General features: G+C 42.8%; 2 protein-coding genes across 6 annotated transcripts in view; one reads left to right on the top strand and one right to left on the bottom strand.

The window, feature by feature from the left end:
* The window catches only part of RFTN2 (raftlin family member 2), a 33,046-nt gene extending 28,702 nt beyond the window's left edge, over positions 1 to 4,344 (top strand). The window contains exon 10 of the mRNA XM_030486260.1: positions 397 to 4,344. Coding sequence (XP_030342120.1) covers positions 397 to 666 — 270 coding nt within the window. The 3' untranslated portion in view covers positions 667 to 4,344. The remainder of the gene's footprint in view (positions 1 to 396) is intronic.
* An 864-nt stretch (positions 4,345 to 5,208) lies between these two features.
* LOC115608083 (MOB-like protein phocein) overlaps positions 5,209 to 24,727 on the bottom strand; it is a 20,083-nt gene continuing 564 nt past the window's right edge. The window contains exons 1-9 of one of the 5 annotated variants that reach the window (XM_030486270.1): positions 23,415 to 23,661; positions 23,137 to 23,301; positions 13,670 to 13,732; positions 13,061 to 13,161; positions 11,449 to 11,491; positions 11,104 to 11,190; positions 9,414 to 9,493; positions 8,511 to 8,622; positions 5,209 to 7,591 (exon numbers count right to left, since the gene is read on the bottom strand). In XM_030486270.1, coding sequence (XP_030342130.1) covers positions 7,460 to 7,591; positions 8,511 to 8,622; positions 9,414 to 9,493; positions 11,104 to 11,190; positions 11,449 to 11,491; positions 13,061 to 13,161; positions 13,670 to 13,732; positions 23,137 to 23,301; positions 23,415 to 23,426 — 795 coding nt within the window. In that variant the 5' untranslated portion in view covers positions 23,427 to 23,661 and the 3' untranslated portion in view covers positions 5,209 to 7,459. Of the gene's footprint in view, positions 7,592 to 8,510; positions 8,623 to 9,413; positions 9,494 to 11,103; positions 11,191 to 11,448; positions 11,492 to 13,060; positions 13,162 to 13,669; positions 13,733 to 14,313; positions 15,429 to 15,700; positions 15,928 to 20,891; positions 21,244 to 21,777; positions 21,868 to 23,136; positions 23,302 to 23,414; positions 23,662 to 24,727 lie in introns of those variants that run through there. The other 4 variants (XM_030486265.1, XM_030486266.1, XM_030486267.1 and 1 more) reach the window with 4 other exon arrangements.

Genomic DNA, 24,727 nt, shown 5'->3' with positions numbered 1-24,727 from the left:
AAGAGTGCTTGTATCCTGCGTTCTGAGGCTGGATTCTGTCTTAGCTAGATGTCCTCCTCTGGACAGGGCTGTGTGCCCTGGCAAAGCATCTCCTGGTTTAGGAGTGCCTGTGCTGACAGCAAGGCTCCAGGCAGAGCACTTCTGACTTCCTGACCATGCTCCTCTGCTGTCTTTCAAGGCACTGACATTGCCTCTGGAGATGCTGCATCATCACTGATGTGAGTGCCATGGGTAGCTCCTGGTGCTAAAATTCATAGAATCATATCATGGTTTGGGTTGGAAAGGACCTTAAAGATTTTTTTTCCACAGAGTTCATAGCTGGAAACAATGTTAAATGCTGCCTTATGTTAAAATGCCTCTAAGTGAGCTAACATTAAACATCCTCTTGTATTTCAGAAGAAATCCTTAAGACAAGTTATGGGGGAGGAAAGAGGCAAAGTCTCTAGCAGAAGTGTTGGATTAGACACCGCTACTTCTCGCCCTGTAGAAACTGGACAACCACCTGATGAGTTTCACCTATCTCCTTCTAAGCAGTGTTGGCTCAAGGAGGGATCCTCCCAGTATGGAGGCTTCCCAGGATTCAGTAGTAGTGATGGAGTATTAAGGGAACTGGATGATGGACAATTTGACCAAGAAGATGGAGTCACTCAGGTCACATGTATGTGATAAAGTAAGTAACTGCATCAGATGGACATGTACATAATTGACACAAATGTGTTTGATTTTGGTTTGGATTTTTTTAAATCATATTACTTTAAATGCATTGGTGTAACCCTATGCCTTTTCCCAGACTCATTTTGGTTTTTTGTCTGTTTCATTGTTGTGTTAATCCTACTGTAGTAATACTACTACTGCAAAGTAATTTGGTTTTCTGTCTCTCTTTAATAGAATATTTACATGACTGGGTGCTCTGCTAACTTGTTAATGCTTTTGACAAGCAAGGAAGCAAATGCTGCGAAACAGTGACAGTTTGAATTGTGTGAGTGAGAAAGGAATGAGGATGTTTAGTATTTTCCACAAGCTGGAAGAATGTTTCTGTTTTGTTTTTAAAGCGTGTTGTAAATATTGCTGGAGAAAACAAACTGTCTGGCTGTTGTGAAGTTTTAATGTAATTTTCACTTGACTTGCCTTTCATAAATGCAAAAGCCTAGAGAAATGTTGTCTTACACCAGGTTTTAACAATTTAAGCTATGTTTGTACAGAAAGCCTCTGGAGGTTGTAGGCAAACACTTGCTCCTGTAGTATAATTTCACCTATATAGGATTTTAATACATCTAAGCCAAAAGCTGTCTGAGAATGTAGCTTGTATAATGATGTATTCATAATTCACTCATGAGTGGAAATTCAGAACCACTCACCCGTGAAAGATAACTTCCAGTCTATGAGAAAGCAGTTTGAGAAACTCGCTAAGAAGCACTGACAGCAACGTGCATGATGCTGGTAATACATAGGAGGAAGAAGTAGGCTAAACTTAACAGGCAATATTAGATATTAGACTATATCCAAAAATGCTGCTGTATATATGTAAAGTTTCTCAGCTAAATGCATCTCACACTGGGTTAAGTGTATTCAACTGCATCAAATACAAGAAAGAATGTTCAAAGGATGAAGTAGCTGTGCTTCCATCCTCACCGTGGGGAGGAGCTGCATGCATGAGGGGAGGTTAACACTGGCAGGGCTCTGTGGGGAAAGGCATGAACAGGCATTACTTTTATGCTGCTGTCTTGAAATTACATCTTACAGTGGAGAAGCTGAATAAAAATGCATCTCCGGGAGGTAAATGTGACTGTAACTAAAAATGGCGCTTTTTCTTCAGTTAGTTTTAGAAGCAAAAACTATAAATGCTTATCACACCGAAGCTAATGCAAAATAATGTGGTGAAAATGAGAAATTGGAACAGGACTGAGCAGATGTATTCACAACACTCCTCTCAATGTGTGCAGTACAGCTCTCGCATTGCTCGGGGGTTCTGATACCTGTCCGTGTGTGCTGTGCTGCAAACACTGAGACGTGTTGGGCTGCATTAACTGCTCTGGTGGGGTGGCATCCACCAGCTGCTCTGGGAGTCTCCCTGTCACAAGGGTAGGTGGTGGCACTAAACACAGTGGGCAAATGAATGCAGTGACAGGAACGTGGATAACTGATCCCAAACAAGCACCCCAGGAGATGACCAGGATGGGGGAACTCAGATTGGAATACACCAAGTTAAAGCTTTTAAAGTATATCAAAGAAATTACCTTGTATAAAGCAGTATCCCTGCTCAAGATGGCTGAGTAGTGAATCCTAAAACTGAACTGCAACTATTTAAATGTTACAATGTATAAAGTAATAAATTGAATGCAGTTAATCTTCCTAGACTATATTCATTGGATAAAAAGATTCATTTAATCTTTAACTGAGATCTTTTCCTATCAGCTGTTGAGAATGCAGAAAATTCAGATAAGTAAGTATCTTTTTTTAAAAGACCTTCTCCCCTTAGAATTAACAGGATGCCCAAAAGGGAGATTCTGGTTTGGAACAAGGTTAGAAATTGAGTATGCTCTGGGTGTCCACAGGTACGCTCTAGAATATCCCCCCTTTTAGCCAGAAAGCCTTTTTTTCCTGAAATGAAATAGAGCCACGTTCCTTTTCAGTAGCCTACAGTTTTAACTGTACTTTAGTCCTCACTCTTGAGTCTGACAGGTGTCAGCAGTGCTGCAAACCTCTGAATTTCTTTATGGTCTTTTTAATTCCATGCAAATATGCTGAATTCTCTCTTCTGACCCCACTCAGCAATTCCTATAGTTAAGGACAGCTGGGTTTTTTAATGCCATTTGTCTCTCCATATCTAAAGTTGCCACTGTGGTAGAAACATGCATCTGGATTGTTTTTGTAGCTCTGTTGTCTTTCACCTCACAGGGCTACATTTAGGTTCTGTATTGGAAAAAAATAGAACACAATTCTTCATCTAGAAAAAAGCTCAACCTGACAAGAGCCAGGATAGATACCTGTAGAGTGAGCAGCTGGAGAGGGTAGCACAGGAATAAATTCCTCAGCATTCTTTTTCTGATACAAGAACTCAAGGGAATCATGGGAGTAGTAAGTAGCAGGTTTGAAACAAATCACGTTATCTGTTCAGCTGACTGCAGAACTGGCTGCAGCACACTGTGTATGAAACTGAATGGATTTAAAAGGAGAATGAAAAAATCTGGAAAGGGAAAACAGCGCCCTGTTCTCTGTGAGCCACTGAACCAGGCACTGCTGGAGACTCTGAAAGCTGCTCTGGCTCAGTGCATGCTCATCCTGCCCTTCAGACTACTGTAAGTACCAGTGCTTCATCCCTGCTGGGCATGTAGCTGAGAGCAGGGTCCTGCTGGCAAGGCTTGCCTTCAGAGTCACGGAGTTTGTGCTGGGTGTGCTCAGCCTGCGTGAAGGCTCTGCAAGGGTTAGCTGACTTCATGCACCAGTTGAAGAGCACAGAATAATCACCCATGTTCCTCGGGCATGGATGCTGAAACAGAAATAATTGAAAATGCTTCTGAAACAAATCACAGAAAATCTTCCATTTAGTTCTTTGTAGTTCAAGATTCTGAAGGCCAACTGTATCTTACCTGGAAGAGTGAAGAGGGCAGGGTGTATTTTGGGTGTAGGGGATTCTAACTAAAGCTGCTTGTTTAGTCACCTGGTCTTACATCAACCAGAGCATTAAGGTGTGCCTTTATTAGTGTTGTGACCAGCAGCAGCCAGTAATTAAACAAAGCTTGTCAATCAGAAGAGCTGTCACAATAAGTCTGGCAAGATGGGGCTTTTGTATGCTCCTATTTATAGAGATATATGTATGCACACACTGTATTCGGTTTTCATTTTACCAGAATGTATTTTATATGCTCATCTTTTTATTGAAAGAACTGCAAATCAAACTTAAAGCATGGCTGCATTCTCTGACCGAAAAACCAGTAAGTACACTTACTTATTCAGTAACAGGGCTCCAGTTAGGAGCCTGTGTGCCTGAAATGTAATGGAAAAGTCCCTTAACTGTATGTGACAACAGCTATTAGAAGAACAAAGATAGAGGCAGCTGTTCATGAACCCCTGCAAAAGTCTGTTTATACTTTCTGATGCTTAAATTGTTTGGAGAGAAAATACTTTTCTAGTGTTTACAAGCAGGAAGAAACTATCCGCTAATACTGTGCCCTGCTCCTGGTTGTCAGAACAGTTTATTTATGTTCCTGGTCAGCTGCAATAAACTGCTGCTTAACTTCAGCGTTTCTGGTCTGTAAAATACTGTTTTCTTTTTGTAATGCTAAGATCTGGTCTATAGTTCTGATAGGAAGCTTCTCGCCATTAAAAGCACTTACTAAATCACCTGCCAGTTTCTTCATTTACATTTGCCTCGTGCTGACAAGACACTAAATGTGTTAGATCAACATATGCCTTTCCTCAAGCTAAAGTCCTTTTTTGCAGTTTTGTCTGTAGCTCCGTGCAGCTCACAAAGCCCAGCCATCTATTAAAAGCTGTTTTGCCTTGTTCTTAGTCCATTAATCTTCTGGAGGTAGAATGTCCAGGTTGCTGTCTTGACAATTCCCTATGGTTGATTTTGAGAACAGTGTCAGCTAGGATTTAGACTTTTCGAAGCCAAATTCCTGTGTCAGAATTTAGACAACTGGTATGACTGAAAGTGAACATTCTGGACTTCAGGTTAGTGTGATTTGAAAGAGACAAAGTGGATTACAGGAACTGGTCTGGTGACATGTTTTGATCTGTTGAAGCAGCTAAATTTTAACAACTTGCAAGATAATTGAAATCTTAAAAGTAGCAAAATCACTGTGCCTGACTTGTTGCAAGCTGTGTTAATGCAAACCTCAGGAAGAACCTCAGTGACTAAGGAAAAAGCTAGTTGAAAGTTACGCTTTTCTTGCAATGCACCCTTGCATCTGTGACATCCTGTCACACTGTGCTTATTGCGGTATCTGGAAGATCTTCTTTGAGATCTTCCTTTTTAACTGCAGAACCATCATTTTGTGATTTGAGGGGTATAAATTTGAGCTCTGACTTCAGGATGGCAATGAGTATTACATTTCTCTACTTCTGAAAGAAGAAATATGACTTCACTCCAGCACATCCTGTAGCAGAGATGGGAGAGCACCAACCTTTCTCTTGGAAGCACTCAGTTGCCTGTGTTCTTGGACGACATGAAGAACAAGAATAACTTGCCAAAATATAGCAGTATGGATAAAGAAACAGTTTAATTTTATCCTTTTCTTTACAATATAATTCAAAGACAGTCTCAGTTCCCCTATTATGTAGAGTCTAAATTAAGTCTGTTACTATTTATTAGACAAATCAATGGTTTGCTTAGGCTAACTGAAGTTCTATGGTACCGTCAGGCACATGTGTGTACACAGTACTCATGTAAACAACAGCAAGGGAAAATACAAGCAGTGTTTCACTTAGGCCTTATATAAAATCAGATTAGTAGAGCAAGTTAACTTTACAGTGCAAATCCCAATGAGAATAAACAGGACCAAAACTTCCCAAGTTTTGTTTTGAAGTGAAACTCTTTAAAGCATAAGAGGAAGAAAAGAGGTTTTAAAATTTTAATGCAGTCCTGAGCACCACATCCTTTTCTTCAATTTTGCAGAGGAAATGTCATTAGCAACACCAGTGACATGGGTTTTCCTGTCTCAGTCACCATGGCCAACAGCAGCATGCAGAGTGTCTGCACTGCAGGACCACCCTGGATGGTCCTGCAGCGGACTGTAACCAAGCTAAATACATTGTACTCCCTCCAGAACACAGTTCTCTCCTACCTGCAGCATGAACTTCAAGGTAGCTATCAAAATCGAGTAACCTGGTCCATACAAGGCAAGTTACAGCTAAGTGTATAGACAGTAACTAAAGCTACTTTCACTCAGACAACATCTCATGCAATTAGCCTGCTGACAATTAAATACAGCGATAAACGTGAGACAAAAAGAGCTGTTGAAGTACTTTAGTGTCTCCATTTTCTGATAGTTTAAATTCCCTTTACATCCAGGTGGTACAGTTGCTTGAGGTGTGCTTGATTCATAGAAAGAAAAACAGAATTTAAGGCATGTTTAGTAGTATTATGAAAAATGACTTATTAAAAATAGGTGGACTCCCTTCTTTCCAAGTAAGTATAATGTAGAAAACAAAGTGTAGATTACCAAAACCAGCTGAGTTAGCCCATTCTGACCTGCTTAAAGAAATAAAACGAGGGCCTTGGCAACCTCAGAGAGAAACAACCAGCTAACTTCTTAAACAGCTAAGCAAAATTCATTTAACATACGAACATTGCTAGTGCTTTTAGACCCTGCATTCATGTAGTCTTAGCAGTACGTCTGCTGTATGCATCTCAAACATTTAATTCTATCATTCTAGACATAACACAATTAAGCAGCACTCATGGAAATTGTCAGTTATTGCAAATCTGCAAACACAACTTGAAATAAACACCTGATAGGGAACAGAAGCATGAATCCAAATCTTTCTGTTAAGGAATATAATTCTGGTGAATGAAGAAAAACAAAAGTATGTTGATTAAAAACAATTAACTCTTGCAAAGAATCAGGGTCAGTATTTCAGATACTTAGAAGGTTTATACTAGGAATACAAGCAAAGACTGCGCTAGTGTGGTCTGTAGTGTAACACGAGTATTGATGAGGTATAATCTGTAAGCAGTTGCCATAAATACACACAGGTATAAGCCATTGACTTCTCTGCCACAGTTACTCTTTAGAGAAGTTGTGGACTGGAGACCAGCAGAAGTCTGCCTTAGCAGGATGGAACCTGTCCCCTGCTGTGCACAAACCTCTGCTGTTAACAAAACAAGTCCAGAGAGTATGTTAAACGTATATCAAGAATATATATGTTCAATAGCATAGTGAAATTGTCCTTTTGGTATTACTAGTACTATAGATCCTATTAGCATTTGGATATACACATACAGAAATATGCACATCCAAAAGTAATCTTCAAAGCCATCTTAAAAAAATAAAAGCTAAATTAGGAATAAGCTACATTGCAAGAAGCTTCCTGCAGAATTATATATTTAAGGTAATAATCTTTGAACTAAGACTTAATACAGCTACTGCATTACAAAATGGCTTGCTGTGAAATCTTAATCTCACTTTTTTCCCACCCAATCAGACACATCTTCAGGATTGTGATTCAATGATTGTTTAGCAGCAATTTTAGAGAACTGTAAATTCTTTTATTAACAGGCATTATAAACAGATACTACTACTTTTATTTAAAAACCATGAGTGCCACATTGATGAATATACAGCTCATGAATAACTTAAAGTATTTCCCATATTAAAAGGCAATGCACACAGCATACAAAAAGTATACTAAACAAAGCTATGAGGATACGTGATTGAAGTGTCTAAAATGATATATACAGTACATAATTAATGTTTGCTTTGTGTTCAGTACAGGCTCTGTACTGCCATTCCCATCATGCCTCACTCTCCCCTGACACTGAGTTTTGCACTTCTTCTTCCAAAATGGGTACAATCAGGTTATCCTTGGACATCAGATTATACTTCATCACAAACTTAGTGAACCGGTGACACAAGAAAGTTTCATTCTGGAGACGAAAAAAGGGGAAAAACAATACATACAGAAGGAATATTTTAAACAATTGAGCAGAACATACTAAAAAAATCTGCTTATATGTAACTGATTATTAGATTTCAAGTCTTAGACATAGTAATGCTTAAACGGTAAATTTATATTACTTCTTTTAAATCTTTCCTTTACTGCTTGCTTATAGTTACTGCCATTAACAAAAAACCCTACTGAAGTTCAGGCTGAAGTCACAGCTCCATTCAACAGCACTTGGACAAGAATATATTCAAATATCAGTGTAGTCCTGATCCACTCTCCAAAAGGGAATTTTAAGGTATTGTGAAACATCTCTTACATATGCTATCCCCAACAGACCAGGGCAGAGCCCTCCTACAGCTATTCCAGCAACCTTAAGTGGGATTGGCAAAGGTTTCTTTTACATCCAGCTATACCCCTGATTTCTATCTAGAAGTTTCTCCTTTTCCATAAAAAACCAAACTGACAGTTACTGGAGGTGCACAAGCTCACACCAGTTACTCTGTGTCTTTGGACTTCTACAATTCTAATTCCTTAACTGTTGTGTGACATACCTAAACAGGAACCATACATCTATAAGCAGTACTGACTACACCAAGTGCTGGAATACATTCAGGAATCTTTAAAACAATATGAATTTGAGTTTTGTAGAAAAACTCTCAAATTCTGACCTTTTATCCAAATGAAACCATAACTGGGTAAACTAATTATACAAATCTTCATTGTTATATATGTAACACAGAAATTCAGTTCTTGTAAAACTGTCATCTACTATAATCAATACTTCACTTGAACACAGATCTTCTGGTAAGGCTATCAGATAGCTTGTAATACAATTACATCACAGCTAGTACTTAAGTAAATGCCCTTCTTCCAAGATGTAATTATTTGAAACTACTTACTTCATATTCATCAAATATCTGCCGGTGATGAAAATAAGCATGTGAAAATATTCTGTAAATCCTTCGGCACACCGATCCTAATTTGGCTACAGAGGATTCCTTTATGCTAACCCTGTAAGCACCAGGAGGGAGGTTACAAAACAGCTCTACCAAAAGGACTACTGAGATACATGTTGACACGAGTTCTGATTGTTAAACTATACTATAAAATTGCATTTGTAATTTAGACTTAAGTGTTACAGCTAGATACCTGTGTCTGCAGTTGTTTCTTTTTGGAAGGAAAATAGAAAGGTCAATACGTAGTGCACATTTAAAAATCATACGCTGCAAGGTTTTGCCTCTAGTTAAACACCACTGGTTATTCTGGTAAGGCCTGCACTCCTGGTTTCTAGCACTGATGGGCAAAGGGAAAAAGACTTCCAGTTGTATCTCCGTGGCAATACTGGATTCCTAGATAAGCACAGTTTTGACTTCTCCAGTTAGGTTTCTATGAGACAACATGTGGGCTGCCCAGTAAGTACACTCAGCCTCTCTATTCTGTGGTCGCTGATATCCCACAATGGGTTGGTGTTGGCTTCTGGAGGCTTTTGGTGCCATAGTGTCTTTTGAGTCACTGCATCTCTCTGAAGGCCATCCTGTTCTTTAGGTTGGCACTTCACCACTGGAAGCGCCGTAACACCAACAGGTATTAGTAAAGCAGTTGCCACCTAAAAAGCACCCATCACATCCAGTAAATGGCAGGGAATTCTTCCTTGGCTTAAATGTGACAACAGGCCTACCAACAAGTGACACATGCAGGACTTGAGCTACTTCCAGTAGCTGTCCACGAAAAATGCCTTTCAATATGCTTTGTAAGTGGTTAGGTACCACTACTCCCTCCCCCCCGAGAGAAAGCATTTTTACCTGCTGGGGAAATATTTATTGCTATTCAAGAGACATGCAGCTCCATCAAGTGTGTGTCTGGTGTAGTCTATAGCAGGACACTACAAAAAGAGACAGTGAGTGAGCACGTGTATGAGTGCACGCATGATGCTGTCATATAACTTGTTTAAAGAGACACATTTTAATTATGTTTCCTGATGCTTTTAACTTCACTGGTCATTTTTATTCCCAGAAGTTTCACATGGCTGCTCTGAAGGTCCAACTCCATTTCCTCCTTAAGTGAGCCATTTCTCTTCTCTTTATCACAACCCATGTGAATTATTGCAAGAAAAAAGTTACTATGGAAATGTGACTACGCATGAGCAGTGAATTTCATGCAGCTCCTTAAGTGAAGCTGTATAATAATACATAAACCCACTGAAAGGAAAGACGATCATTACCTCACAGTCTGTTTGCTTCTCACATAGTCAAGTTGTCAGACTCTTTCTTTTACAGGCTAAATTAACACCTTATCAAAAAAACTTAACCAAAAACCCCCGAAAACAAACCAAACAAAACCCCAAACAAACAAAACAAGCAAACCTGAACCTAAGTGTATCAATGCTTTTTACCTCAGTAAAGAAAACCAAAAATCATTAGATAACCAAAAACATAGTAGTAAGTCAAGTCCTAGCTCTGCAATAAAGTACATGTAGAGAAGGAAGAAAGCAAAGCTCTGAGACAGGCTGAGAGCACAGGAATGTCTGTCCATTTTGCCATTCCCCAATTTCAGGAAGAAGACTTCTCAGTTGTACATTTTTGTCAGCGGGTTGCATCACCCACTATCTGACCATTAGTTGATAGCTGTTACTAACATGGAAAACAGTAGATGACTGATGTTCATGTTCAGAGATAAAAAGCAGCCTGAAATTCTCCAGTCTGGCTGAGTAAAACAGACTGACTGCATGCCAATATACTCAATGGCAATGAGGGTTAAAGGAAGGAGTGGAAAAGAAGTGGCCTTCAGAGCTAAGTCACCTCAGGAAATTAAAAACAAAACAAAAGAGTAAGGTTAAAAAGAACCAATACCTTATTCTGGAAGGGGAAATACAAAGATAAATATGACAGACTCACTATCACCATAACCAACAGCAATAGAGAAAGACCTTCTGAAGGAGAAGAAAAAAAAAGCTGTATCAAGTGGTTCAATAGGAGATCAGAACAAAGTTTAAAGTAACTGGACAAGCTACTGCCACGCTGATACCCCACTCAACATAGAGGATTTTTATGACTCCACTGCCTTTTAGGAGTAACTCCCCCAAGAATGTGCACATGCAGCCACTCTCAGAGTGTCAGGCTCACAAGCCTAGTGCTATGGATCGAGGCCAAAGTCTGAAGAGGACACCCTATTCTCAGCATGTACTCTTCTTTCAGTCAAACAAAGACCTTTTTCCACTGAGTTCCAGGCTGTCTCAACACAAATTAAAGGAGAAAAGAGAGGAATATGCAAAGACTCTAATACTGTGTTAAAAAGCAGTTCTTTCCTACCTCATCCCATTCTTTTGCAACCACTACAGAATGGGAAAGAAGGAAACTAAGTGACATTCTTAGCCCACATACATAAACTCTCAGTTTGACTAAGCAGCCACCTATAATGGTCTCCACATGAAGATATGAACTGTGAAAGAAAATCCTACATCAGTAGGGTCAGTTTTCCAGAACACATCCATACCTCTTTGGGAGTTTTATGAGCTGCACAAAGAAAAATCCATTGTTCAGTTGCTGTCATCTGAGTACATGTGTCTGGGTGACATTCACTCTGTTAAAACAATTGGTCAGTTATGAAAACGACCCAACAGCAAAAACAGGCTGATCTTTTCAAATCACTTTCTTGTCCTGTCCCCCACCAAAAAGGATTATTTGGTCTAAGTCTTTAACGCCCTAGAAAACTCTTACCTCAAACCACTGCTTAAGTCTGCATGTATAATTTAGACAAAAACTCTGCAAACTCTGTATCTAACAATACAAAACCAGTCTCCTCCCTCATACAATATAAAAATACCAAGAAAAGAGTTACCTGCAGCTTGACAGCTAGTCCATTGAGCTCAAGGCAGAATTGCCTAAAAAATTTGAACACAGCAGCATCAAAATCACAGTTTGTTTTTCTACTGGAAATATCTAATAAAGATCAAGGTTATACATTCTGATTGTCACAGATCCCTCAACGGTGTGGGAAATGATTCTTGTCAAGTGGAAGAAATACAACAGAACATGAGAAATATCATACTTAATGAATACCATCAAATAATTTCAGCTGTCACATCTGACAAGGCAATAGGCTAGGAATTGACACGCTATAAAAGGACTATAAAAGGACTATAAAAGGTTGAGAGAAACAGAATTCATACCAGCATATTTTTTATTTTTACTCAGCAAAACAATTACATTTTAATTCTTACCTGAGAATAGAGGCTGAGCTTAACAAATAATTTAGTGCAAGTGTTTCAGATCCCAACTTTGTTAGGGAAGAAAGTGCTATTTCACAAATACAGGCTAAAAAAGAATAAGGAACACTTCAAGAAAATCAATTTCTTAAGAGTGTAAGTTTTAAACTGAGATAGCTGGAGCGTTTCATCCTTCTAAGATACACTTCCTCCAGAACAATTAAGTGGCTGAAGTCCCACCACAGGTCATTAATAGAGTGGGCTGCTAGAAACACTGCCCTCACTAGAATGTACCTGAAAGTGCATTCTTTAACTTAAGAGAATCCACCCCTCCATCCTGCAGGAAAATCTGACCAAATTTTCCAAAAGCAACAAATACTTAGTGACAAGTCACTTCTGTGAATCTGCACTGATTTTAAGTGTATGTGAAAGGACACAGGAATTCATATGTATACACTTTTTATTCTTTTGAGGATTCCCTGCATCTATTGGAACTATTCCAGAGCAGAAAAAAAGAAAACAGGAGGCAAAAAGTCAAGATATTTAAATCTAGGGGTAGCTTAGAACTACTCCTATTCCTGAAAGTATATTTGGTAATTTGTATTTATTAAAGAAAAAAAAGAAATCAGGACACAAGGATACTAAAGTAATGCAGGGAAAAAAGATGACTACACATGTATTAACAGCGTATAAACCTACACTACAACTGAAAAAGACTTTCAGACACAAACTACCAAGGCTGAATGTATTTATTACACTGCATAAAACAAACTGGAGGACAAAAAGTTTTGGGTTTCCTTACAACTAGATAAAGAACTGTAAGACACAGGTACTCCTGCTTTCCCATTTAACGCCTATTTTCCTGCAAGTTTCAGAAGAAGCAACGGGAGCATCTGGAAATCACATTCCCAGTTAGCGGAGATGGAGAACTGATGATACTAGGAGAAAGTGCCATGGAAATTCATGACTGTATTTTGACATTCAAAACACGCTAATACAACTTCTGAAGTGAGGTCCAAACATTTTCTTCAAAACCATCAAAACCACTAGATCAGAGCACATCATAAACCTTAAGAAAAAACACGGAATTCAGAAAATAATTAATACCAAAGAATAACAATGTTTAATAGTAGAAATACCAAGTTGCATTTAAGTTTCTTTTCATCTGTCATATTCAAAAAGACTCAGTATCGATGAACAGAACTCAGAATCAGGACACTATGTTGGCAAAAGATGGATTCTCACCTTAAATGTTCATACTTCCATACACCTTCATCCTGGCCTTCGGGAGGTTCAAGGATCTTATCAATGTTGGAACAGTCTGCCCTTATGTTTTGCTGAATATACTAGGAAAGGGGAGAAAAATAAATCGAGATCTTGTTGTAACTGTAGTAAGACAGTACATTTAGGACATTGCATCTTTCAGGGACTTACTTTTTCTCTTAAGGAGTGATCGATGGGTTAAGACATTAAGGAGTAGATAGGCAGGGTAAAAAAACTGGTATAAAAAATGCCAGGTCTGAAAAATGCCTTTGCTCAATTAGAAAAGGTAAAAGAATGGGTGAATTTTACAGCTTTTTACAACATCTGTCCCAAAACAAAGGAACGTCGCAGGAATCCCCACCATTTTCTTAAATCTGTTTTGTTTAAACCAGACGTGGGAATTAGAGTTTTTTCTGCACACACAATTAATAATTACTTCTTTTTAAATATACGTAGGGTGCTTATGAAATACGCTCCTGTTCAACACCATCCTGATCAGGCACAGAGCACGCCCCATGCCCTGGGTTTTCACCAAGATACGAAACTTGGGAAACTGAACTCAGTAACGACATTGCACAAAAGTAAGGCTACCTGCTGAACAGCTAATGTGCTATCCATTTCTTCAAAGGATTCATCAGGCCAATTGTAGAAATCCTGTTAATAGAAAAAGTTTAACCCAATTTAACAAACACAGAGGCAGAGGAAGAAAAGCACACAGCCTGCAATAAGCTTGGACACGCAGGAAGATAGATGGAGTTCATACAATTCCGGGAAGCTACATCTTAACAGAAGCAGCACAGAGTCTTGGCAAGAACAGAGACTTATGTTCCTAATGTTACAATACTAGAACATCTTGAAATTAAATTCTTGGCATATTACAAACATTATCTCTCCCCTACATCTTGCTGTAACATCTATATGGGCTGTATTTTTTAAATGAAGTATTTGCATGCAGTGCCTTCTTCACATATTAGACCATGTGAGACTGGGGAAGAAAAGAGGTCTATAGGGAGCAGCACTGTACAGTGGTTATGAAACTAAAAATCCCAATATGTTCTAGTAGTAACACACTACTGAGAACACCTCTAAACAGAGATGATACAACGCAGAGTTGGTCTAACTTGGTACTACACCCTCTTGGTACAGTCAGCAGCTGCATAACTGGATGGTTGTCAGCTCTGCTAACCCACCGTGTTTAATACTGCTAATCACATAAAGCCCTCCTGAAGCTTCACCTCAGATCCAGCAGTGTTCTGCAGCGATTCACGTCTGCTGCAACTACAGTCATCCCAGACGCGTGCATTTGTCACTTGGCCACAGCCATCCTCACAGACACAGTGGCTGGATGAAAATGCTCCAGCTGTGAAGCTTAGCAATCTATTCTGAAGAGAACAGAGCCTACGCTAGAGAACGTATCTGTGAATACCCACTGCTGAAATACCATTAATTGTATTTACATATGGAATAGCTATACCACGGTGCCATCCAAAATTAAAAATTTAAATACAGCCACAATAAAACCTGTATGATTGCATCACTATACACAAAATTCTTCAACCTACATGAACTATGCTATTTGAACAAACCTAGGTCTATGTCCAGTTTACCAGCTTATTTTTCAGCATACCCCAGATTTATCAAAGGCACACAATGTTCTGTTTCCTTCACAGATTAAACATGTATAGAATGAACCCATGTACCAGGTTATGTATTAATTCTACCTCTGTTCGTTATGACAAAGCATAGAAGAGATGCATTTTCTACAACACTGTGTCATACACTGCTGTTTCTGACCATGAGCTCCCCTCACAAAGGATGGCATCAAGATTACACATCTGACATGATCTAAAAACCGCAGATTACATGTTTGAGATGTACCTTTTCACGATGACCTTGAGAGCACAGAAATGACTTAATTTCTATTGAGAGGAGCGCTCTGTCGCCGGCCCGGGCTCGCTGCGGGAGCGCAGGTTATGCAAGGGAAGGATGACTTATCCGTCCTGATGCGCAGGCCAGGTATCGCCCGTGTGACGGTGCAGAAGTCCCAGCCCGCACCCCCAGATCACACGGGGACCTCGCTCAGCTCCATATGGATCCAGGATGTTAACAGCAACACCAGCAACACACAGACGGTGCCACACCACCCCCCTGCCCGGAGAAAGCCGGGGAAGCAGCGCTTCCCCTCAGCCAACATCCGGTCATTCCACCACCTCTCACACGCTACCGCGGCTACCGGTGTCCCACGGCCGACGCCAGCCACCGCGCCCCGGCACGCCGCACGGCTCTGCCTCCCGAACCGGAGCCTGGAAACCCGAGGGAAGCACGGCGACCGAAACCCGCGGGCCGGGGGGGGCGGTGGTGCCGCAGCGACCGCTCTCCCCGCGCCCGCAGAGACGGCAGCGCCGCGGCCCCCGGCCCGGACTCGCCCAGGCCGCAGGGAACAAAGCGATCCCGCGGAGCGGGGCCCGCCGCCGCAGCCCGCCCGCCCCGGCGGGCAGCGCTGGGCCGCGGTAGGCCCGGCGAGACCCGCGGCGACACCCCGACGGCCAGCCGGGCCCGGCGCCTCGGCGGCGGCGCTGCCCGTCCCCGCGCACCAGCCCGGCGGCGGCGGCGGCGCCTCACCTGGGCCTTGGTGCCCGGCCTGTTCCGCCTCAGCACTGCCGTCCCCTCCGCCATGACCATAGTGACAGCGGCGCCAGGACCCGGATGCGGCAGCGCCGGGCGGGGCGGCGAGACGGGGGGCGGAAGCGGAACAGCCAGGGGCGGGCAACGTCCGCGGCGCGGCGGGGAGCGGGAACTGCCGCGGGGCGGCGCCTCTCGCGAGAGCAGCCGGCGCTGAGGGGAGGCGGGCGGGCCCGGAGCGGCCGCGGGGCTGTGCGGAAGAACCGCCGCCTGCGCCGGGCTGGGCCGCCGCGGCCGCTGCCCCGGTGCTCGGGTGTGAGGCAGAGCCGTGCGGGCAGCCCGCCGGTTGCCTGAGGTGGCTCCTTGAGAAGCAGATTTCCTGTGAGCGCTGTACTCGTGAGGGACAAACTCCGCTCCCCTTCCTCCTTCCCCTTGGAGATGGGGACAGTTTTAATGGTGGTTGCTGCCGCTTTCTGTCCTGCGGTGCCTTGCCCGGGGAAGCGTGAGGCCGGCTCCCCGCTGGGCTGCGGGGCGGTGAGCGGAGCTGCCGGGTTGGTGAGAGGAAGGCTCCAGAGGTGAATGAGCTGAGTGGTTGTTGAGGAGGTGCCTTCTGCAGGTTTCAGCCCGTTCCATCAGTACCACACTGCCAGCGCCTGGCTGTGCATGCGCTCCCACAAGGTCAGTCCTCTATCCATGCAGCACAACCGAGGCTGTGGCATTTCATACAATACAAACCATAAGGCTGGGATTTTTACGCTATATTTAAAGCCCTACATTAAAGATACGTAGTTCTTAACGCTAAGAATAATGAGTTAAAAAACCTCGCCCAACAACAGTGATTTGGGGCAAAATACTTCAAACAAAGTAGGTCTGAAGCCTTTCAAGGTCTTCTTGTGACTGGTGTGCAGAGGTCACAGGCTGCTGTGATAATGGAAAACAGCTTAGGTTTCAAGGTTTACTATGTCGGGTGTTGACTGCATTTGGGAAGAAAACATAAAAAGGCACTGCTAGCTCAGGGTTGGCTGATAAATGGGTCACTCTTACAAGCAAGTAGAGACTTTGGAAAATTTGAGTCGCTTATTTTTGTAGGATAAGTGAGAAGAAAATGTTTTGGAAGCTCTTTTGTTTCCAAGGGATAAACAGTAGGAAAGAGTACAGAAGAAGTGAGTAAGGGTGAGCTGCTTCTGTGAGCAAGAATGATGCAGCAAGAGGGTAAAGATGTAATACACAATCAGTAAGTAAATGGTTGCAGTTGTGTGTTGTTTCCCGAACAGTGGAGAACACTGGTAGCTGCTGCTGCTTCCACTGCATTGCAGAGTGAATGCTGGGTGGTTTTTCCCCCTCACTCGGTTCATTTGCTCTAAATAACATCTGCTTCCCTGTGTTAAAACCTCTCCCTTCTACCCAATGAGAGCTGGAGTATGTGAAACATTTCTGTATTGGAAACGTTGGAAAATCCCTGATTAGGTTTTCTCATCAGAAAGCAAAGTGCATTTTGAATGCTCAGTTTGGTCAGGCCATGCTGTGAGCAGGATCTCTCCTTGTTCAGGAGGCCGGGTCAGAGCCGAAAGCTGGACCATGTGTGAGCGACCAGAAACAGGTAACGGGGTCATCTCCTGCGCGGGTGCCTGCACCCACCTAACGGTGGCTCCACTGACGTTACACGGTAACACAGAGGGGGCATTCCAGCTCCAGGCACCCGGGTCAGTTTGCATTAGTTACATTTTTACCCCTGGTCAGCATTCCTGCCCCAGGTTAGCTGTTGGACCCTATGGCGAAACTCCTCTTAGCAGTTTGTGTAAGACCCATGGAAAGGTTCATAACCTTGGGAGAAATTGGTGCAAAGAGAATGGAGGGTACAAGTGGCCCATTACCTCCTGCCCATGGCAGGGGGGTTGGAACTAGAGGATCTTAAGGTCCTTTCCAACCCGAACCATTCTGTGATTCTATGATTCATTTTTTATGAGATTGATATTAGCCAGCCCCAAAATAAAAGCAATTCAAACAGTCTTTAAAATTTAAGTCCTTTAAAATTCAGCAGCCTGTTTGGATTTGCTTTTCTGTTGTTTTGGTTTTACTTTTTCTATCACCATACTCAAGGTTTAACTGTTATCTAAACCACAAAGAAGCTGAGGATTTGACATTTCCATTTGTCCCTGACTTTCATTTCATGGACACCTCGCTTCTAAAATAGAAATAAATCTGGCTGTGAAGAAACACCTCTCGGAGATAAATATCTGTTAGTTCAATCTGCAACTGGCTCGTGGGTTTGCAGGAAAGGGAAATAAATGTGCAGTGCTTGTTAATGAAGATGTTAAAGTCTGTAAATCTGTTGAGTTGCCCCTTGATATTTAACCCTGTATTCGTGGAAGCTGCTCATTATTTCTATTTTATTGGATGTCCAGTTGGTTTTAAACAAAGTATGATCAACTTGTTTGGTTTTCACCTGGTCCTCATTGCCTCATGACCTCCAAGAGTGAAAAATGGAATATTTAGTCACAATCTTACTGTCTATTCCTGTGCTGTGAGGGACCTGGCCTTCCTTTCTCCTCTGCTGGTTTGTAAAAGTTTCATCCTTTTCTTACTATGGCAGGATAACAACCAGGATGGTAAAGGTTTTATGGAAACAGTATAGCTGCTGCTAATGGTGGTTCTGAAATGTTAAGAAAGGAAATGAGCAGAGGTGGATGGAGTCCATCTTGTTTCCTTGGGATTCAGACAGCCTGAGGAGAGGCTGGGAAGGGCTGTATCCACCCCCAAGAGCAGGTAGGGCAATATGTAACCTTTTTACCAAAATCGAAGCTTTGAAGTAGTCTAGAAAACAGGGAATAGTCTAAATTCCTCCAGGAATGACACAGCAAAGAGCATTTGTGATTGATTCTGTCCTCCGATATAGAACCAGAGGCGTATAGAGTTTGGCATTCCCTTGTGGACTAAGAAACAGATGGATCACCTTGGCTGTGTAACAGTTACCTTGTCCTTGCTTGCAGTGATAGCCTCGTGGTGCAAGAATTCAATGTTCTGTTTATCGATCCAGCAGACGTTCAAGCGTGTCCTTCATTGGATTAGGCTGAGGAATGTTTTGGGTTTGCTTTTTATCCACATCCATAAATCACTTATTCCCATGAAAGCTTTCAGGAAAAGGGACTTTTGTGTTTCATCAGTTACGTGCACACTAGTGGATGCAGCCACATGAAATATCGTATTGAATAAACATGATACCAAGCTGCTGCAGGCATGGTTGGGGGCAGAGCTGGGGGGAGATGGGCTTGTGTGGTGGGCACTTGGCAGCACTGCTGCATGGGTTGGAGCTTGGTGTGATCCTGCCGGGGAGCAGGCTGGTACAGGGGTGCTGCCTCGGCTGGGGAACAGCACGTGGGGATAGGGGGGATGTGCTGCCTCAGGTGGCATCCTGACAGCTTGTAGTGCCTCCTCGTCAGGAACTGCAAATGTCATGAGACCATTTGCTGAGTGGGGATCCCGTGTAATTCATGTCTCTGCAGGACAGCATTGGAAGAAATGCTGAAAGGACTAAACATTTCTTTGTTGGCAGTTGATTCTCATTGAGATGGGGTCTAGTTTCCATTTGTTAACATGTTAAATACCTTCCCCCCTTTGCTATGTGACTACACCAGCATACCTCCCTTATCATCAAGGCAGTGCTTCCCAATCAGTTTGTGTTTCATTATGCAATCAATTGTCTTTCAGGGTGCTGGTAGTAAGTGTGGTGAGGTTCAGCCCTGAAGTGCACTGCTGCAACTAAAGCTGCAACAGGGCAGGTTTCGAGAGGTGGGCCTTTTATACTAAAACATGTTTTAATTTAGCTCCTTCCCTGTTAGTTACACAGAATGGTTTGGGATGGAAAGGGCCTTAAGATCACTTAGTTCCAACCCCCTGCCATGGGCAGGGATGCCTCCCACTAGACCATGTCACTCAAAGCCGTGTCCAACCTGGCATAGTTCAGTGGTTTTTAACCACCTGAACTGTGTGACGTTTGCCTACTGTTCTGCAGCAGGTAGCTGGTAACCAGCAGCACACCCCACAGTTTTGGGGAGCAAAGGCACAATAGCCAAGACTGCCAAACACTGAGCTCCTAATGGAGTGGCTGGGTGATAATTGGCATCTAAGTACAAAAGTGGCTCCAGCTCACCTCAGTGCTATTTATTAGCTGTTGGGGGAGGGACCTGAAACTGCCCTGGCACAAAATACCTTGTTTCAGAACATGTCAAAGCTGCAGCCCCCCCACTGCAGCTATTCAAGCTCTGAAAAACGTATTTTGTTACAGTCTTTTCATGTCACCTCCCAAATAAGGCTTATACTGTATCTAGCAATGTTGATTTTGTAGCAGCTTGAATGGAATGGAGAAAGAAGTACCACTTAACTCCTGCTATTGGAAGTTGCAGGAGCAGTAAGTCATACAGTGATTTATTTCACCTAAGATGGGATCAGAAGATGTCAAGGCAGTGTACGTTCTTAGGCTGCACTGGGTCAATGTGTACATACCAACTCTGAAAGCATCACTAAGAACACAGGGTATAAAGTCCAGATTTGTGTATTCCTACATGAGCAACCTTGAATCCTTTTCCAAGGAGAGTTGGAAGTATGCAAATGTGATTGCTTCAGCATTACTTAAATAAATGTCTTGATATTTAGGAATGGTGTTGCATTAAGGATAAAGGAAATTAATTTTGTCAAATCAGCTTACGTTATGGGAAAGTTGGAGATCTGGCCTGAGATAGTGATCAGAAAGAAACTTACTTTAAAGCCAGCATCAGCCCCAGTGCTGCCTGATTTACTGCTGGAGGGAAGTTACTTATTTTCTATTGGCAAAATTCAGTGAGAGCTATGTAAGAAAACATGGGTATGAGTAGCACCAAGCTGCTCTCAGATGGCTGTGGGACAAGCTCTTTGTGACAGGGTTGTTTGTGTGTATACCAGCATCTCAGCTATTGCTAAGACAGAAGTAAAACATGTTATCTTAAGATAAAGCTCAATGTGCAAGGGAGGCCAGCTGAAGGACCCTTCACCACTGCATCTGTGTGATAAGCATTTTAAACTCATCTCCCAGCTCCGTGCAAGTTTAGGGAAAACAATGCATTACTCCAACTGACGTGTTTCAGAGACATGAGTGCGTTACACAACTGAGACTCAGTTTCACCAAGCAAGAGCAGAAACTGAGACAGAAGCAGAATAGTTTCAGAAGTTTATTGTAAAGACCTTTACACTCTCAGTACAGAGATAAGGATATAAAATGAAGTTGTTTGGAATAATTAAGGCTGGTTGGTGGTCGTCTGACTTTCACTGTCCAGTGGAACTAAAGCAAGAGCAACTGGTTTCTGACTGTACATACTTTTATTTGTGTTCCGTCATTACAGTGAGATCACAAGTTATTTCAGAGACTCGATGCCTGTTTATTATAAAGGACATTATTTACACGATGAAAGAAAAATTTCAGCATTTCCGTGGAATGGATGACTGATACTGCAACAGGTTTAGTCCAAGTATTTCCCAAGAATATCACCATCTCTGAACAAGTAGTAGTCCTGCAAGGAAAAGGAACATTAGTACCTGTTGTATGGGCTGGTTTGCAAATACTGTCTTGTTCTGAAGTCAGGGCTACCACAGTCATGAAGCACAAAATGAAAAGTGAGCTAACCAAGATTAGCTGCACAGTCTAAGAACAACTTATTTTTGTTTGTAAGATCCCTTTGGGAAAGCTACCATGTTACTGGTTTTAGTAGTAGAAAGTACAAGAACCATTAGAAGGCAATTCCATAAGCTTTCCTGGGCAAAAGCAAGGATACCCTCAGTAATTTCAAAGCCTTTTTGGGCTCCTTCTAAAACATGCTTGGCCCAAGAAGCTACTTCATCCACCCAGCAAAGGTCAGGCCAGAGGCTTCCTTAGTTACCTCCTTTTAAGCCAGGGTGGAAGTAGTGAGTACTACAAGTGCCAGAGGCTGGCTGGATCGAGCTGTTCCCATGCTGCTAACACTATGAAGTAACTACAGGATTTATCACTGGCAGTGTGACATTTTGGGAACCAGCTTACACTGCATTCACAAAGCTGGGATACTCACCTTATCTTCTAGTACAATCTTAGTACCGCCGTATTCCGGTAGCAAAACCTTCTCACCAACTTTTACACTCACTGGCTGAATCTCACCATCCTGAAAGAATGAAAGCAAGCCTTAGTTTCCCACAGTACAGGCAGATGTAACAGAGTTCCTCTGAACTACAGTGAGCCATCCACATATAAAGCATTTGGGAAATCACTTGTGCAGTGAAACTAGAACACCCAGGTGTGGTAGGAAGACAAGCCACCAGTCAGTTGTCAAGCAGGACTCCTCCTGCAATATTTAGGCAGTAGAACCACAGTGATTTTCTGTATATAATTGATTTTCATTTCTTTTTGAGTGCAAACACAACTGTGAGGTTTTTGCTTGACAAACTAAATAGGACTTCACACCCAAAAGACCTGAGAAATTAAGTGACAGAGCAAGAAACCCCCTTCTCAAATGAAGGCAGAGTCCATGTCCACATTCCATAGCCAAGGCTGATTTCTCCCAAGTGTCAGTCAGAAGTACCTTCCCATCTCTTACTGTGTTCAACTTGTCACTGTTGCTGGCAAATCAGTTGTTTAGAAACACCTGATTAAGTTTAATTGTATTTTTGTATTACAAAGAAATCATTAGCGTGTTAGTTAAATATTAGCGCCATTTCACAATACAAAGGCTTAGAATCAGATATGACACAAACCAGTGTGACATGTATGGAGGAATCAGAGTAAAGAAAAAGCCCGAGTCAACATGCTCAAGTTGAAATTTAACCTGTTTTCCACTATCACCACTAACTGAACACTGCTTTGGTGGGGAAAAAAAACCCCTGATGCTGAGGCCCACAGCCACTGGCAGCTTCGTGAAGATGGGCTCTTCTTATGATCCCAGATACATATTCAACATCCAAAATTAACAAAAAAAATAGTATGTGACACATCTATTTTGATTCCTGATTTTCTTTTGTCCAGCACGCCTGATCCTTATGGACAATGGTATCTGCACAGCACCAGTGAACGCTGCACTGTGGGACTGAACCCCACTCACAAGTCACAGGAACTCAGACATGCAATCATTTTACCACAGAAGGCTGCCGGGGCTTCAAGGTTTTGGCTGCCAAGTGGTGCAGTTTAAAAGGCAGGTATTTTCCATTTTACAAATGATCAAAGGAACGCTGGAATTCAAGGCCAGAGCCACTCAGGAGAATCTGAGGTTTCTACCTCCTCCTTGAATCTGTACTTCCAACTTCAACCACCACAGTCATCCACTTCAGTGAGCCATCGCTACACTTACACTGCAGCCATTCCTTCCTTAGGATAACATTCCAGCTTCCACCACACCACTTACTAATCCTTCCCAAAAGTAATGCCTCAGGATATTTACCTTTCCTCTGGCTCCCGATCCAACTGCTACTACTGTCGCTTGTAGCACCTTCCCTTGAGCTTTTTCTGGAATCATGATGCCTCCTTTGGTTACTGTCTCAGCCGCACATCGTTCAACCAGAACACGATCAAAGAGGGGAAGGAATTTCCTAAATGCTTTTCCTGCCTGTGGGAGTAATGTACATTGAAACAAGAGGAATATTACCACAAAACAAACTGAAATTATTTCTTTTTCAGTTAAAAAAAACCCCTTTTTTAATAGTAGCACGCAAAGGCCACCTTTGATTGCATCAGAAATTGCTGCAGACACAAGCAGATGCTGGGCAATCCTGACAACAGAGCCGCGGGAAGAGGTACTGCAGCTGGGGAAATGAACCAGCACCACGTGGAGCAGCTGCCGCCGCCTCCTCTGCCTGGCAAGCTCCATGGGTTTTAATCCCAAGACCTCAGCCACTACAGGCTGGTGAGCGTAATTAGCGATTATATGAACTATATTTATTCAATTCACAACCAGATTTAATGATGATTAAGGACCCTTTGGGACAGGTGTGGTGTTAACGTTTAGCCAGGCTCCTCACGTCAGTCTCCTCAGGGTACTTTCACGCCTCAGCACTTCACACAACCTCAAGTCCGAGGTGAGAGTGCTGCCGCTCGTACTGGCTGCTACAGACTGCAGCTTTACAAGGACCTTTAGCTTTAAGCCCCTGAAAAGAGGAATGTAGGCATATTTCTATAGTGACTGCTTCAGTATCTGCCTCTGCTGAAGCAGAAATGGGGGGGGGTTTGTTTGGTTGTTGGTTCTGGCGGTTGAGGTTTTTGGGTTGGTTTTGAGGCTTTTTTTGCAACTCCTTACTGCCACTTGGCTGCATTCCAGGAAGAGCAGTCTAACTCCCATGCACTAGCTAACTGAATCCCAACGAGCAGGGGTCAGGAAGAAGGAACTTGCTTTGATTTAGGAGGAAAGATATGGCGACTGGCCAGGTCACATGGAGACAGCGCTCGCTGGACAGGTACCCGGAGCCCACAGAAAGAGCTAGAAACAGGGGCCTGGCATCCACGTGCCCTTTACTGATGCTCATCAACACACACAGATACACTTTAAAATTGGGACAAGTCAAAATGACAGGCAGGGCATGGAGATGCTACATGAAAGAGGTGTGTCCTGCCAGCCAACGTTATACTACAGCAATAACATTATACCACAGGATGATCGCCTTCATCCTGTGCAGATCAGACAGCTTGATCCTGGGGCTTCTTTCTAGAGGTGTTCTGTGTGTAAGAGAAGCGAGCAGCCACACTCATGACAGCGAGCATTCTGTGCTAAGCTTTAAGAAACGCTATTTCCTCACTTTAGCAGGATTATAGCAATCACAGCAACAGCGAGCGCGGCTCTGCCCTTACCCCGTTTCCCTTCAAGGTCTCTATAAAAGATTACGAAAACCACATTGAGCGCCCAAGCCCGCAGCACCGAAGGGCTCCTTTCTGTCCCCGGGGTGCGCGGCTCTACCGCTCCGGGGCGCTTGCGGGGTAACCGCTCACCCCCCGCGGGCTGCGCGACCTTGCGGCGCCCCCAGACCCCGCGGGGCGCGGCC

Source organism: Strigops habroptila, chromosome 5, assembly GCF_004027225.2.
Source record: "Strigops habroptila isolate Jane chromosome 5, bStrHab1.2.pri, whole genome shotgun sequence".
NCBI lineage: Eukaryota > Metazoa > Chordata > Aves > Psittaciformes > Psittacidae > Strigops > Strigops habroptila.
The sequence above is the reverse complement of the archived record's forward strand: the minus strand, read 5'-3'. Positions and strand labels throughout refer to the sequence as shown.